Genomic DNA, 16373 nt, shown 5'->3' with positions numbered 1-16373 from the left:
AGCCGACATGGACTTAGCCAGAAACATTTTAGAAAACGCAATTCCTCCAGGCTATATTCTGAACGATGTACAACCACGAGTTGCAACTGGTAGAAATCCTCACAGGTGGGTGGGATATTTTTCCAGAAATGATAACCAATATCGTTCAGATTGTCCATTTTTGGTGAACACAAAAAAGGATTTCAAAAGATATTGCCCTCAAGGAAGTGAGATTAGAATGGTTTATGTTAATCTTGATCCCAACAACAAAAACATTGAGGTTGAATTTCTAGTGAATTGTTATTGTGTAAAAATAGCTAAGAGACGAAGAAGACGCGATTACTACCATCCATGTTATACAGGCTACACTAGAGAAGAAACCACCTGTCCAGGTACATAGGCCGTGTCACGACACATACACACACACACACAACATATGATACATAATTTTTCTTATTGTTTTACGTAGATTTTTAAAATGTAATGAAATATAGGTATTGCATTTAAAATAAAAAAGCTGCTACTGGGCACCATGTTACATGACACCCCCTGTATAAAATTTTTTTTTTGCCGTTCACTGTAGTTAACATTTTAGTGTATACTTTAAAAGATATTTTGAAACTTGTTTTATGTTATGTTATTATATTTTAACTGTATAAAATTACTAAATAATATATTTAAATAAATAAATAATTATAAATAAATATTTAGTTATAAAATATTATATTTATTTATTTAACCAATAAAAAAGAGTGTATTCATAAAATGTTTTTTTTGTAATCCTAATCTTGGATCACAGGAGATAATAAATTTAGGGTAAGTATAAGATATTTTATTTTGTTTACTTATTTAATTCCTATTTGAAATATTAATTTTATTAAGTGAAATTAATAATGATATATATTAGCCATACATTGAATTGCTAAATATTTTATTTTTATTTTATTTCATTCAATTAATGAAAAATGTTTGATTTTTTTTTTCGGGAAAAAAAACTTAAAATATTATGAAAAAAGGACAAATAAAAACAATATTTAAAATAAAAAAAATATACTGTTCTATACAAATTTCATAATACCCTACTATTACGACATTTTATTAATACTAAAAATAAATAAAAAAAAAAACAATTTAGAATTTGACATATGTTATTCGAAGGGAATTTGACTTGTTAATTTACTACTTAAAAAACAGTTTCTTTTTTTTTAAATGACCCATGCATCTCACCATTTGAACTTACAAATTTTTTTTTAGTTGTAAAATTAGTTTAACTATAATCTAATTATTAACAATATACCTACCTTATTTAAGTTTAATATTATTCTTAATCAGGGATCTGTCAAGATATAAAAACACAAAAACTACGTACTTCTTAAATATATTTACTAAAAAAGTTATTATATTATTGTCTTTAACATCAAAAAGGGGGGTTAATAAAACCTATAATAATACACTCTATATTCATATTTTAATATAGAATAACTTATAATTATTATCTATCTTAGAGTAACCTAAAGAAAAAACAAACAAACCACTTTTTTATTTGTAACAGTTGCAAACGAACGGCTTCAATTTCACCCAGTTGGTCTTTTTAAGGAAACTTTTATGATGGTCTAAAAATGTTTCTACTTCATGTTTTTTTGGAGCCTTTTTGTTTTTGATATGGTCTTGAACATAACCTCTTACTATTTTTTTATCTTCTTCAAGCCACCTTGTCCTAGTGATTTTTTTATCCTGAGTACTCTTTTTTGTCTCTGAATAATCTGTAAATATAACAATATTAATTATTTGCCTATTATAGAGGTTACTTAAAAAAATTATCAATAAATTTAAGCAGCTAATAAGGTGATATACAAAAAAAAAATTAAAGCAAAAAAATAAACGTGAATGTGCAAATAAAAAAAAGTATATTTTTTTAATAAAATATAGGAGTATTAATAATTATAATTAATATTATCGGAATACAAATAACTTACACTTACTTTTACCTTCTTTCTGACTTTGCAATCCAGCTATCTGTTCCATAGTATTCTCAATAATGCTTTCTTCTACAATATAAGGATAATATTGTAGTTTGTGTATACTTAAAGAAATATTTAAAATGTAGGCTCTTAAAAAAAGACATGAAAAATATTTGGCACCGCTTATTAATATATAGGGTGTCCTGAAATTAGACGTCAATATTTTAACCATATTCTACGTTTTAAAATAGAAATTAAAGTTTATAATAATATAAGCTTGGGTCCACAACATCTTAATTTTTGAGATACAGGGTGTTAAAGTTTAAAACTTGAAGATGATTTTTTGTATATATTTTCGAATCCTGTAAAAATCCTTTAATGAAATTTGGTACAGTTAGTAAACATATGTTTATATAACTTTACTTATGCCAAAAATTCCGATTTTTAAAATTTTGTAACCAAATGCAATAACAATCAAGAAATTTAGTAAAAAGATTTTCCAATTCCTCCCTGTATTAATCAGTCATAAAAATGATGAATTATTAAATTTTATTCAGTTATATAAGGCGTAAAAAGTTTAGTAACTGTACCAAATTGTATTCAATTATTTTCACAGGTTTCAAAAGTATTAACAAAAAACCGTCTTCAGGTTTTCAACTTTGACACTTTGTATCTTAAAAACAAAGAAGTTGTCGATCCAAGTTAAAAGAAATATCTAAAAAAACAAAAAAAAAAAATTTTAAAAACGTTTATCCCTATTTTAGGTCGTAGAATACGTGGTTAAAATGTTAACGTCTAATTTCGGAACACTCTGTAATAGTGCATTACTATTATATTGCGTATCTGTTTTTTTTTTAATTATTTTCCCAATTTATTTTAAGTTCCCAATTATAGTGTAAAACAAAAATAAACTTTTTTTAGGTTACCCTGTAAATTTGAAATATAAAATAGCTTATAAAAAATTAAAGCAGAACTCTTAAATTGTAGAAATAGCGTCTAGATTCCTGGATTTTTTTGATAATCTAAATTTCTTCTGTGTCATACTGTTTCTTGTAGTCACATTACTCCCAGTCGCTAATGCAAACAGGATGATCGGTGAAACGTTAGCGACTACGAAAAACAATGTGACTATAAAAAACCGTGCGACACAGCACAAATCCAGAAGCCCTATCTCTAGAACCTTAATTAGTATTTAATTAACATTTTCATAGAATTCCCGTAACCTGTGGAAGCTTTCTATCAAAACAAAAACTGTAAATTTCGTGAAATCGATTTTAACATCTGAGAAACTCTCAATTTAAAAAAATGATTCCATTTATTAAATCATTTTTGTTAAATTGACATTTTCTCAGATAAAATGGACCCTTTTTTCTAAAAGATAACTGTTCAAATACAAAAATAACTTACCTTTTGATTCATCGCAACAATCGTTCCATTTTTCTGTCGGTTCGCCACCTCCTGTAAAATAAAGTAAACATTTAAACAAAAGAGCATAATTATGGAAAGAGTATTACTGTGTTGATCTTTAGTTAACTCCAAATCCGAGTCAGTTTCTATACCATCAGAAAGTTCAATTTCATCTAATGATTTTCCCTTATAAGCTTGGGCTTTTCCGCTATTTATGGCCAATAGCAATTTTGAGACTTTTGCAGTCTGATAGATGTCTTGCGGAAGCCTTAAAAATAGTATTTTATAATGTCTTAAGTGAAGAGGGATTTTTAGCTTACCTGTAATAATTTTCATGAGTCTTTTTGGTATGCCCCATGAAAGATGCAAATTGTTCCATTTCGTTTTCCGAGATATTCAGAACTTGTGGTATGGTTGAAATTTGTTTCCTTAAGCGAGTTGATGTAAACAGACCATCATCTGAAACGCCTGATTTTTTGGCTAGTTTTTTTAAAGTATTATAGCCGCTGATCTTTCGGTGTTTGGGTTAGCAAACAGATATTCGTTTTTTTCAGACACATATAAATGTCTGACATACAACATAATATTGATAAACTCTTGCAAATGTGATGAAAATAATATGGGTACTGGCTTGCTTCCTTTACCCAAAGTAACAACTCGCTTAAAGTTCCTTGTTAAAATTTGTTCACTTTCTGTAAGCCCTTTAATAAACTCTTCTTGCTGAGATTGTGTAGTCATGGTATTATACGCATTAACAGTCAAATGTTGAATCTCGCTTATCCGCTTTCTATTTAATAAAACGGTTAATCCCAAGACACATTCTGATAATTTTCTAAATTCAATTTTATTCCCATTTTTTTCTTTTAATTTAGTAAATGCCTCTTTAGCCTCATTTAGTACATAAGTCTGAAATTTCATAACATCACTAGTTACAGGTAAAAATTTAGGTTTAATAAAGGTTTGTTCATTTAAATTTTTTAAAGCTAAGCTTGCTAATTCATAGTTCCAGTGACTTTCTATTAATTTCCTTAATCGTTTTATGTTCTTTAAGCAATGCTCCTGATCTATGCATGGGAGTAACGGATTTTTTTCAATAATTAGCTTATTAGCTATATCACAAACTTGTTTAAGAGTTGTTCCCATATGTAAAGCTAAACTGCTTGCCGTAAATGTACGAGTCTCTGCATTATATCCGCAAATTACTTTTGTTGCTGAAACAATAGTTCCAAACATTTCGGGCTTCAATACCTCAAATAGACACTGCACGTCAGCTATTTGCTTTATGTTTATTAAAAGACGGCCCAGTTCTCTCATTTTGTTTGAGATAACGTTTTTTATCTGACGCCTTTTATGTTTACGAAGTAAAGATTCAGCATAGCTACAAATAATAATATCTTTCATGGCTATTTTTGCAATTTCATCATTCCGCATTATTGGAAATACTTTCTTTTTGAGCCGTAAAAGCATGCATTCGCCCCAGAACAAACAGCAAACATTTGGGCCGGATAAATGATCGGAGGATAAATGATTTTCTCGTAAACCTTTTTTTTCTTTTTCCAAGGGACAAATTCTCTTGTGTCTTCTTAAATAATTTCTGGCAAAAAATCCCAAACTTTGATAAGCAAGATACTGATCTTTTTTATTTTTTGAGTTTGAAGTAATTTCTTCACTTCGTTGGCTTTTTGGTCTCCTAACAGGGCGAACAATTTCTGTTTGTGAATTTAAGATGAAATTGCCCTGTCGGCGTATCGTGTCTAAAAGCTTTCTTCGTTCTGGATTTTTCAAATTCATAGATAATAATTTTTGAACAATTGCTTCATTTTTGTGGTGTCTTTGTAAATGACGAGGAAAATGAGTAAACTCGCGAACCATAATAATAACCATATTATATTAACTAACCATAACTAACCATATTATACTAAATATTATCTAACAAAATAAAAAAATTATTAGCAAAAATATGTCGGTAAAATTATTTAAATTTAATAAATTTTGATTTAAGTCTGGAAGGTTTTAGAATATTCCCAGTCTAAAAGTTTAATTTACTTGCAATGTATCTTATGTACCTACCCAAGGGCAATGACTCTAATTTGTCCATTTTAACAGGTTTATTATAAGATGAAAATTTATTTGGGTCTTCTGAGTCGGAGTCCTCTGTTTCTATATCAGTTGAATCTGGAATATATTCTGTTTCTGAAGAAAATAATTCTTCGTCCAAATAATTTCCTATATTTTCAGTTGTCCTTTCATGATCCTTATTTTCATTCTCTTTTCCAGTATTAACTTTTTCATTAACATTTTTTTTTCTTCTATTTCCTGATTTTCCACATTTTTCTTTTTATTTATCTGATCAATACCTTTTTCAGATTCTTTATCTTTCTCTAAAAATTTTTTTGAAAAAAAAGATGCCACTTTTTCTTTATTAACAGTCGCAAGTGCGTCAAGTTTTTCTTCATGGCGCGTTCCTTTTGTTGATTCATACTTAGGTAAATCAAGCAAATTCTTGTTCGTACTTATGACCATGGATAACATTTTTTTCGCCCTTGTATTCATTCTAAATTTAAACATTATAAATTATTAAGTGTATAAAAAAAGTACATGTGTTTAAATTTATATAGAATATTTACTATAAAGTCGGGTATATTAATTAAGAGAAAACTGGTCAAATCCGCTTTATCATTTTAATAAATTATAATATTTTTCAATTCTTAGAAATTTTGTTTAATTTTTATATGTTAAATTTATTGTTTAAAACAAGAAATGCGTATTTTTTTTTACAAACGTAATCAACCTTAAATTAAATCAACTTTATTGACTTAAAATCAAATCAACTTTATATACACAGAACCATATTTCTTGACCCTCCCCTGCTTACATGTAAAATTAACAGTTGTCCTGGGTACCATCTTGAAAAAAAAATTATAGGAAACGAGGATCATGAGAGTGACCTCGTTTTAAATGTATTTATGAGTACTCTATAACCCCAACATATGAGGCTCTTATCTTTACTCGTTTTAAAATGGCAGCTTTTATGTAAATGTGGTTTTTCATTTTAAAATGCACGAAAATCGCTACTTGACTATTTCATCTCTTTCTTCGTCTCCTCTGAGTGCCCTCAGGAGACGTTATGCTTTAAGCTGCCAGGGCTATTCGAACCGCGTTCTATGCCCTCGTCTCTAATATATGTATACTGAGGGAGGGGGTTCTTTTTCAATAAATTTTACCCACGCCTCACCACGAGGTTAGCGATTCTCAGTTTCGGAACACGGCAATTTACTTCTTCCACAATGCATCCGGCCTGCTTACCGGCGTGAATAGTATCGGGTGTTTACCGGTCCGGCATGGGAAGAGGTCTGGGAACGGGCTTGGGAAAAAAGTAAAGGTCCACGAACAACCCAACCACCACAAGTTGACTGAGCGAAAGGCGATGCGGAAGTCTACTTGACTATTTTAATTTAAGGTTAAAATGACAGTTGTAAATGTCAAGTTCACAGGTGAGCGCCATCTTAAAAAAAGTAACTATAGAAAAGGGGTCTTGTGTTTAAATAAGTATTTTTTATTAAATTATACGGAAGGTCTCTATTTTAATTCGTCTCAAAGTGGCAGGCTAAAAAATTCAACTTTATATTTTTTTAAACATTTTTATTAGTAATAATTTTACGAATAACAAAAATTTACCTAAAACAATAATAAAAATAATAATATTTAATTTAAAAGATGTTAAAAATGATTTCTTTGTACCTTTTAGCAATAATAATAAAAATCTTTAAGCAAAAAAGTATCTTGGCACAGAAATTTTCCATCTCGAAAATAATTCTATAAAATAAAGTTGTATCTTTAGACTTAAATAGAAACCTCCTGTATTCAAAATACTCACTCATTAAGACCTTCAAATTGAGATATTACAAGACTCCTTTTTCAATTTTTTTTTCCAGGTGGCGCTTAGCTGTCAACTTGACAACAGGCCGCCATGTTGAAACGGGTTAAGATAAGGGCATCATATTTTGTATTTATAAAGTACTCCTTCGGTCATATGATCCTTTCAAACAAGGTATCATATGACCTCCTTCTTATAAATTTATTTTTCAAAGATGGTGCCCAGTCGCGATGTACAACTCTTAATTAGTAACAAGAAAAGCACTGTATGTATACATGGGCTCACCCCAGAAAAAAAAACAGGAGGTTGGAAGATAAATAAATCGAAATAAAAAATATAAATCACATTTTAATAAGCAAAAGAATTGTTAGATTTGCTGGATAGTGCGTTCATTCTAAAATTTATAAAATTTTAAAATGAACGCACATCAGTCCTTTTATTTCTTCAATATTAAAGGTGCCACCGCCTTAACCATAACCTTAACCATTTAACCATAAAAAATACTTACCTTAGTTCTTAAAGTAGTTTTGGGTCAGTCAATTAACAACACAAAATTGATATAGCCAATAATAGTAACTTAGTAAAGACCGGGCTGTATAACATACATAACAACTATAGCGAGAGTGTATTAAAACGCAATTACGCTTTTATTTTCGACGAAATATCTCAACGAATTTTTCCAGACATGCTGTATAATAAATCACAAATAATCAAAAGAAAAACAAGGCATTTCATGTACCGCCAAACGGATTATTGTCAACTCGGTAGGGCTACACAGTGAACTAACAATATATATTAAACATTTTACACAACCAAAGGTTACACAACGTCCGTGTAATATCTTGGGCCTAACAACGATACATTTATAAGTATATATATATATATATATATATATATATATATATATATATATATATATATATATATATATATATATATATATATTGGTACATAAGTTTGAGAGTTGGTCAGAAATCGTTGTTATGGATAACTTTCATGTTTCCCACATTAATGTTAGGTCATTGTCAGGAAATTTACCGTTCGTTAGGGACAATATTGATAAATATGATACCGATGTTATAGGAATATCTGAAACCTGGTTGACTAATAATATTTCAACAGATTCTATTAACATTGATGGGTATGCCTTTGCTAGATGTGATAGAGTTTTGGCTAGGGGGGGCGGAGTGGGATTGTATATTAAGAGACACATTAGGTATGACATCATACTTGCTGAGAGTACTGACATTTTTGAACACATTTGGATTAAACTTCACATTAAAGGATAACATTACATAATTGGATGTTTATATGACCGCCCAATGCAAGTGGGTCTACTTTTTTGGATCAAATGGAAAGTATATTAATAGATATTTATTCTAAGCATAAAGACATTTTGGTTATGGGTGACTTTAATACAAATATCCTTGACCAATGCCAGAATATTACCGTTAACTTAATTTCTACATTTGATTTGTTTAACTTAGAGCAAAACATTAATGAACCAACTTTTAAATTATTACAAGAACAATATAAGAGAGGGTATAACAGATCGATTTACTTTTGCTACTATTACAGGGTATGATGTAATTTCCATTATTCTAAAACTTAAAACTAAGTCTGTTGGCTCAGACCAACTGAACATTGATATTATTTTATTGTTTTGCCCTAAAATAATTCCCTATATCACACATATTATTAATTGTAGCATCTTAAATTCCTTTTTCCCACAGAATGTAAACACGCATTTGTTGTACCAATTCCGAAAAACTCATCTCCTGTAGAATTTTAAGATCTTCGGTCAATCAGTATATTACCCACATTTTCAAAGATTTTGGAGTCACAAATACGTCACCTCCAAAAATTTGCGATATTACCTGCAAAACAATCTGGCTTCCAGACTTTTCATGCGGCACAGCTATGCCGCAGTGACGGACGACATACTAAGATCCTTAGATCAAAGCAAAGCTTCAATTCTTGTACTGCTGGACTATACGAAGGCATTTGATCTTATCAATCATAAATGTTAGTTTCTATTCTTAATTTTTTTGGTTTTTCCGACAATTCATGTGATGTGATTTTCTCGTACCTTTCAGGTAGAACACAGCAAGACAAACTTAATAATAGCCTTTCTTTATCACTTCCGGTTGAGCAGGGCGTTCCTCAGGGTAGTATTTTAGGACCCCTTTTATATACTGCAAGCTTTTACTCTTCTCTAAATTTTTGTGATTATCACTTATACGCAGACGATACGCAAATCTATATTTCTTTTAAAAAATCTGAGTATGCTAATGCAATTAAAAATCTTAATTCAGATTCACAAAATATTTATTTAAAATCTAAGGAGCATGCTCTAAAAATTAATGCTATGAAGTCAGCTTTTTTGATCTTTGGTGAGGAATATCTTCCATATAATAACCATAGTATATCTATTGGTGGCAATACGATTCCTTCTAAGACAAGTTGCAAAAGTTTAGGTATTTTATTAGATAAAAAGCTGAGATTCAAAGATCACATTTTATTATTATTAAAGAAAGCCTATGGATCATTAAAAGTTATTTATGGACAAAGACATTGCTTAAGTAAAAAAATAAAAACCATGCTTTGCGAGTCTCTAGTCTTATCTCATTTTAATTTTTGTAGCCCTATCTTTAGCCCATGTTTAGATTATGCTGATCGAAACAGTATAAAAGGTTCAGAATAGCTGCCTTAGGTTAATCTTTAAAATTTCTCGTCCAAACCCGATTTCACATAAGCTTACAGAAATTAGGTGACTAAATATGCAGAACAGGTTTATTCTACAAAAAAATGCTTCTTCTATAAAATCCTAAAGGAGAAAATTCCAGAGTATCTTTTTGATAGATTAACATTTCGAACCGACATTCACAGTTTAAATTTAAGACATAGAAATACCATAACTATACCAAGACATAGGAAAGAATTATTTAAAAAGTCTTTTACTTACAATGTGGCTATGGATAATGTTGTCGACTATTCGTTTTCCGTTGATTGGTATAGGAAAAGCACGTGGAATATATTTCAAGTCAGACTCAGCGAGTATGATCTACATGGTATCAATATTTTAAGTTTATTAAGTATAATTTTTATTATTTTTTTTTTGTTAATATTTAATATGTTTTATTTTATTTCATTTTGAGAAATGGTCGCGAATGAAATTATTTTAATTATTTCTGTTTTTATCTTTGTTTTGTTCTGTTCTCGAGCTATATAAATTTATAATTTTTTTACATTTCTTTTCCATCATAAAATTTACACTTTAGAGAGTGGTGATATAAAAAATAAACAAAATCTAAAACTATATTTTTTAGATTTTGTTTTCACAGCAAACTATTTATTAAATTGCTTTCTTTGATCTTTTTCATATTATCTTAGACTTTAATATAAATATGTTGGATAATGGTGCTTCCCATCTTGTTCGGTTAAACAATAATTTAAACACATTTAATTTGAGCCAGGTAGATTTTCCCCTTAAGATCTATATTAATCGATTTGTTCTGTTGCGATTCCGGAGATATTGGGATTTTGTTTGTATAATTTTTCTGATTTACGTTAAGCCAAATATGTCTACAGCCGAACCGCATAATAATCAATATTCGTTTAGGTCTTTGGATCGCATTAACTTAATTTCAAGCTGCCTTAAAGCGTTTCTTGAAATAAAAAATTTCTATACAGGGTGCCTCAAGTAGAAACTAGGGCTTCAACATTAATTTTTTTTTTTTAATATAACACCCTGTTTAATGTTTTACAATTCTGGGATATATTTCTGAATACTTTTTGTATAGCAAACCATATGCCAAGTCAATGATTTGTCAAATCTATAACTTCCTTTTCGATCTATATAGCCAAATGAACGGTGGAGTTTCCGCAGCAGTCTTTTGCGATTTGTCATTTGATTCTGGTGAAATTTACTGTATTTGTTGACGACACCACGATTTTATGGCGCAGCTTAGACAGCAAGTCTGCACTATTCTCTGCAAACAGATTTACAGCAATTAAAGATCTGGTTTGATTCGAATCTCCTGTCGTTAAATGCAGACAAAACTAAGCTTATGAGCTTTAAAGGCTCCCTGGAGAGAGTATCTCTTGGGGGCATTGCTAAGACGTTATCTTCAGGCTGTTTTGCTGTAAGGTTAACAACTGAAGAACTTGGTGCAAAAATGGGCTCTCCAGTATATTTCCAGGGCAAAACCCAGAGTCTTGTAGACCTCTGTTCATCAAAGAGAGTGCTCTTACCGTCACGAGTGGATACTCGTATATAGATATATCCTGGAAGTGGCTAGCATCTCATACGAACATCATCATAAATTCATAGCAGAAAATCTCAGGTACGCAACACGTCAAGTAAACAACTTGCATCTGCCTATCCCCACTTCTACCTTGACGCAGAAATCTATCATCTATGAAGGCATAAAGGTATTTAATCATCTACCACGTAACATTAAAGAGGCAATTAATATATTTAGATAGCGCCTGCGTACACTCTTAGTGGGGAAGGCATATTATTCTTTATTGAAATTTTGTGAAGATTCATTTTCGTTTTAATTATATGTTATAATATATATTTATTTTTATTCTTTTCTGCAATTTAATATGTGACGTTGAATTTACGGACAAAAATTTTATTAATAATGTTTGTATGTTTTCTTATTTCGTATACTTATTTGTAGAGTGCTGTCTGTTTTATTATTTATAGGTAAATTAGGTATTTTTATTGGCTTTGTAAACAACAATTTATTTTGTTAAACAAATAAGCACATTTTGAATTCTTAGAAAACACGTAGAAACTATTATTTAATTGTTTCCAATTTTAGAACCTACTTGTCATGAATTTGTGAGTATAATTGTCATATTAGTTGTCGTTTCACGCATAATTTTTTAATAAAATGCATTTATCTGAGAAACAAGGAATTGAAAAACTCTTGATGATTGGTTTTGGAGACCGGGTGCGTACACAAGAGCGCTACTTGGACTTGTTCCAGTTTAAACTTATCGCTGTTTTATTCCCTGATCCACAAAAGGCTGACAATACCTAGGAATGAGATGTGGTTTCAATAAGACGGGGTCTCCTTCCTCACTTTGCTATCGGCGTTCGACAATTTCTTGATGCAACTTTCCCTAACAGATGAATTGAACGAAGAGGACCGATTGAGTGCCCACCAAGGTCACCGGATATAACCCCATTAGATTTTTTTCTTATGGGGCTATTTGAAGTCCAAAGTTTATGTGAATAGACTAAATAAAGTCGATTTAAAGAACAGAATTCGACAAGAAATTAGACTAATCAATCCGCAAGTTATTGAACATTTCCAATTGGAAGTTATATATTTAGTAAATGGAGGATAAATTGAACATTAGTTGCAATAAATATTGTATAAATTTATATTTTTTAACGTCAGATTTTTACAATTCTACGATATTCAGAATATATTGTAGAATGTCATGATTGATATACCTGGTATTCCGTATAAAAAAAATAATGTACATCGCCATAGTTTTTAGTTCAGGTACCCTGTATAGAAAATTTTTGTTGCACAAAACACGCAAATGACAATACTAACAGATGTGTCTGAAAAATAAAAGAAAAAATACGTGAATTTTAAATGAATTTGTTCCTTTCATCATGAATGCACTGTATAATTTTTAAAATTCAATGTTTTTTTATCAATTGTCTGCGCCACCACACATGACAATACAATATCTCAGATTAGATTCAATCAAGGAACAGTAAAGAATAGTAAACAATTTCTCATTAAGGACACTTCTAAATTAATAAAATATATTTCTTTTTTTTATCTAAAAAAACTAAGATATTTCATTTTGTTCAACTTTGAGCAATTATATTGAGTATTATTTAAGGTGTGGCAGTTAAAATTATGAATTTTAACTTTTAATCTTAACTTAAATTTTGACTTGGCTGATGATGCACTAAAGGTCATAAATACAAATATACTTGGTTTAAAGCTACCGAACAGTTCATAAAAACACTCAAATAAGAACTAAAAATTTAAGAAAAAAAAATAGACCTTCACAAATGCAGAGCGTAAACACAAAGCCGTTTGATGACCTTTAGTGCATCACTGAGCTTGTGCTTGCTATTCGAAATTTTTCAGAAGCGGTTTTAGGGATAAAAACATTAATTTTCTTTTTAGTTTAAAGATCCTATTTTTGCTTTAGAATAGGTTATATCTATTTTTACTTTTTCTTTTTATTCCAACATTGAACAAAAATTTGCATTATTATAAGTTATTTTGAAAATGTATGTAAACTTGACAACAGAGAATCGGTGAATACTTTTGTAAACAACACCTCCTTGATCCTGAGCACATGTTGAAACAGGCAAAGTTATTGTTTAGTGATTCTAGTTTTTCAATGTTGTAAGATAGATCTTATATATATTTAACAGTTTTCCGGTATATTGGTTTTGGCTCATAGACTTTGCCTACAGATTTAGGCAACCGAAATGCAAAGTTCACCTTATGTGATCGCCTTAGTGATAAAACCTAGCGCATTTGTGCGCCCTGAAAGAAAAGTCACTATATTGTGGAAATTCACCACAAAGGTATATTTTGTTCCTATTTACATCTAAAACAACAGAAAGTTTTAGTTTAACAATTAGTAAAACTTCACGTACATGTATGTTTTTCCTACGAAAATTTTTTGGAGTTTCAATACTGTTTAAGGAGCAATAGAAATAAAGTTTTCAACAAAAAATCTCGTTATGACTTATAATGGAATTTTTAATTTAAATAATTACGTAAAAATTTAAATAAATTTGTCTATTTCTATCGACTCATTCACAATTTTCCTTGGGCTGCCAGCTTTTTCTTCAATGATTCGGGCATTTCTGGTGGTGGTGGACGTGGCATACGCATAGCAACCTTTAGAAATTAAAAACAAAAAAAATTAAAGTTGAAACAAATCAAGGGCTTATTTGACATTAATATTATACTTATTTGTGTTTCAAATGAAGATCTTAGCAGCATAGTTAATATTATTTTTGCATTTATGATATTTTGTTAAAGATCTTGTCAATAACTCAACATTTAACAGGCTTTTGAGGGATTTTTTACAGTATATTCGACATATTTAAAATGGATATTACTCATATTGGCAGAGACCCTATTGGACAAAGGTAAAAAATAATATTCAGGGGATTTCTGGATATGTATGAATAAGTATTATCTCTAAGATTAAAGCAATATTTCACAACATTATGATCAACTTTAGATAAAATTTGAGATCAAACCAGTTTCGCAATAATTATAAATATTGACGAAAATCGGTGTGAGAAAACTAAAGCAAAATATGGGTCAAAATATGGAGAAAGATCATTTACATAGAATAAGATCCTACACTATGTGAGTCCTCAAGTATATTTATCCTAACAATTTATAACCACATACAGCTTAGCAATGTTGTGCTGTTTTGCCTTTATAAATAATTGATAATATTAGCTGCTTGAAAGACAATAGTCTCACAGCTATTATCCAAATTCATCTCCCAAGGTAGGTTAGAAAAAAAAAATTCTAGACCACGAAAATCCTAAATCTTTGTACTTATTATTTACAATTGTTATTGTTATGAAGTAGTTTTTTTAACCTATATAGAAAAAAAAATAAGCAAGCTAATATACTGAGATCACAAGAAATAATTCCCATTAAAATACAACTTGGAAAATTGAAAAAGCCCACATTTGAATTTAATATTGAATTTTTGTAAATGAAAAATTTGAAACTGAAGTTTTCAAATTCTTAGAGTTAATGTGCAACGGCGCTGTACGAAATACTATGCTTAGATCTTAGATTTGACAAAACAAATCAATGAAAAAGACAAACAAATGAAAAAGGATCTGAACAAATATTTCTTACCTTGAAAGCGTCATAGATAAACCACTGTAGGGCGGTGAGGGTACCAATCATGACTATCCTGGGAGTTAGACCCTTCCACAAACCAGCCATACCTAATTTCTTGGCGGCTTCAAGGGCTGTGGATCCCTTTTCTTGATTCAATTTACTGACGACTGTATCAGCAGGGTGAGATACGATAGCGCAGAATACACCAGCAATGTAACCAGCAGCAAATGTGACAACAAGCTGTTCACCTTTGGAACACTCGGCCCTAAAAATATTAAGATTATGTTAGTACTGCAAAAAAAAAATTAACAACTTTGTTATTAAAAGTTCAAATTTTAAATATAAAATGTAAAAAAGAAATACCTATCTATATTAAATGTTCGAATTGAGCACCGTTAACAACCTGACAATAACCAAAGCGATTTAAAAATTATTTTTGAACGTTGTCAATGACATCTGAAGTAATATTTTAAATTTCCTGGCGTATATATTCTTTTAAATCCTCTAAACTCGCTGGTTTGGTGACATATACTTTACTTTTTAAGTATCTCCATGAAAAGTAATCGAGGGAAGTTAAATCTGGCGATCTGGGTGACCATTCAATGAATCCTCGTCTACCTATCCAACGATTTGGAAAAACTTCATCTAGATAATTGCGAACGGGTAAAGCATGGTGTGGCGGAGCTCCATCTTGCTGAAAAAATATCACGTTGTTGCATGTCGGGTTCCTCCAAATCCGGATACAAAGTTATCAGAGCAGGGATAAGATCATTTTGAAGATTCGAAATACCTCTCACCAGTGAAAGTGTCATAAAAAAAGTAAAGTCCTAAAACTCTGCCTCCCACTATACCGTACCACACATTGACTTTTTGAAAGCGTTGTGTATGACATTCTGTGGACCAATGAGGGTTTTCGGTCGTCCAGTATTGACAATTCTCCTCCCACTATACCGTACCACACATTGACATTTTGAAGGTGTTGTGTATGACATTCTGTGGACCAATGAGGGTTTTCGGTCGTCCAGTATTGACAATTCTGTCTGTTTACATAGCCGTTTAGAGTAAAAGTTGCTTCGTAAAAAAATATTATCCGTTTTACAAAATTATTGTTATCATTACATAATTGCTGCATTTGTTCACAAAATTCATTTGGGCAACCAAATCATCTTTCGATAGCTCTTGAATCAGAATATTTTATAAGGCTTATAACTTTGCTTTTTTCAATACTTTATGCACAGTAGATCGCGATAAATTAACATAACAAGCCGTGTCTGT

General features: G+C 30.3%; 3 protein-coding genes across 8 annotated transcripts in view; 1 reads left to right on the top strand and 2 right to left on the bottom strand.

Moving 5' to 3' along the window:
* LOC126749023 (structural maintenance of chromosomes protein 2-like) overlaps positions 1–16373 on the top strand; it is a 445423-nt gene that overhangs the window by 376515 nt on the left and 52535 nt on the right. The window lies entirely within an intron of this gene.
* Positions 1441–7997, bottom strand: LOC126749100 (uncharacterized). Of its 5 annotated transcripts, XM_050458746.1 has the most exons (6): positions 7733–7997; positions 3668–3806; positions 3455–3615; positions 3348–3398; positions 1956–2027; positions 1441–1742 (listed from the first exon to the last, which is right to left on the bottom strand). In XM_050458746.1, the coding sequence occupies exons 2-6, from the start codon at positions 3724–3726 to the stop codon at positions 1519–1521; spliced, it is 567 nt and encodes a 188-aa protein (XP_050314703.1). In that variant the 5' UTR covers positions 3727–3806; positions 7733–7997; the 3' UTR covers positions 1441–1518. The 5 variants fall into 3 exon arrangements, 3 of the variants coding, with proteins under 3 accessions (XP_050314703.1, XP_050314695.1, XP_050314709.1); XR_007664878.1 differs by lacking the exon at positions 7733–7997 and having other exon boundaries at positions 3668–4798; XR_007664884.1 differs by lacking the exon at positions 7733–7997 and having other exon boundaries at positions 1962–2027; positions 3668–4798.
* Positions 13962–16373, bottom strand: part of LOC126749002 (phosphate carrier protein, mitochondrial-like) — a 101200-nt gene continuing 98788 nt past the window's right edge. For both annotated transcript variants that reach the window (XM_050458598.1, XM_050458606.1), the window contains 2 exons: positions 15114–15363; positions 13962–14123 (listed from right to left, as the gene is read on the bottom strand). In XM_050458598.1, the coding sequence (XP_050314555.1) occupies positions 14040–14123; positions 15114–15363 (334 nt within the window). In that variant the 3' untranslated portion in view covers positions 13962–14039. The remainder of the gene's footprint in view (positions 14124–15113; positions 15364–16373) is intronic.

Source organism: Anthonomus grandis, chromosome 2, assembly GCF_022605725.1.
Source record: "Anthonomus grandis grandis chromosome 2, icAntGran1.3, whole genome shotgun sequence".
Lineage (NCBI taxonomy): Eukaryota > Metazoa > Arthropoda > Insecta > Coleoptera > Curculionidae > Anthonomus > Anthonomus grandis.
The sequence above is the reverse complement of the archived record's forward strand: the minus strand, read 5'-3'. Positions and strand labels throughout refer to the sequence as shown.

Excerpts from the sequence above, each read along its gene's own strand:
- LOC126749100 (XM_050458746.1), bottom strand. The coding sequence starts at position 3,726 with ATGGAACAATTTGCATCTTTCATGGGGCATACCAAAAAGACTCATGAA. Across the intron at positions 3,616-3,667 it reads ACTCATGAAAATTATTACAG|GCTTCCGCAAGACATCTATC; the intron begins GTAAGCTAAAAA and ends ACTATTTTTAAG. Across the intron at positions 1,743-1,955 it reads GAAAGAAGGTAAAAGTAAGT|ATTATTCAGAGACAAAAAAG; the intron begins GTAAGTTATTTG and ends TTATATTTACAG.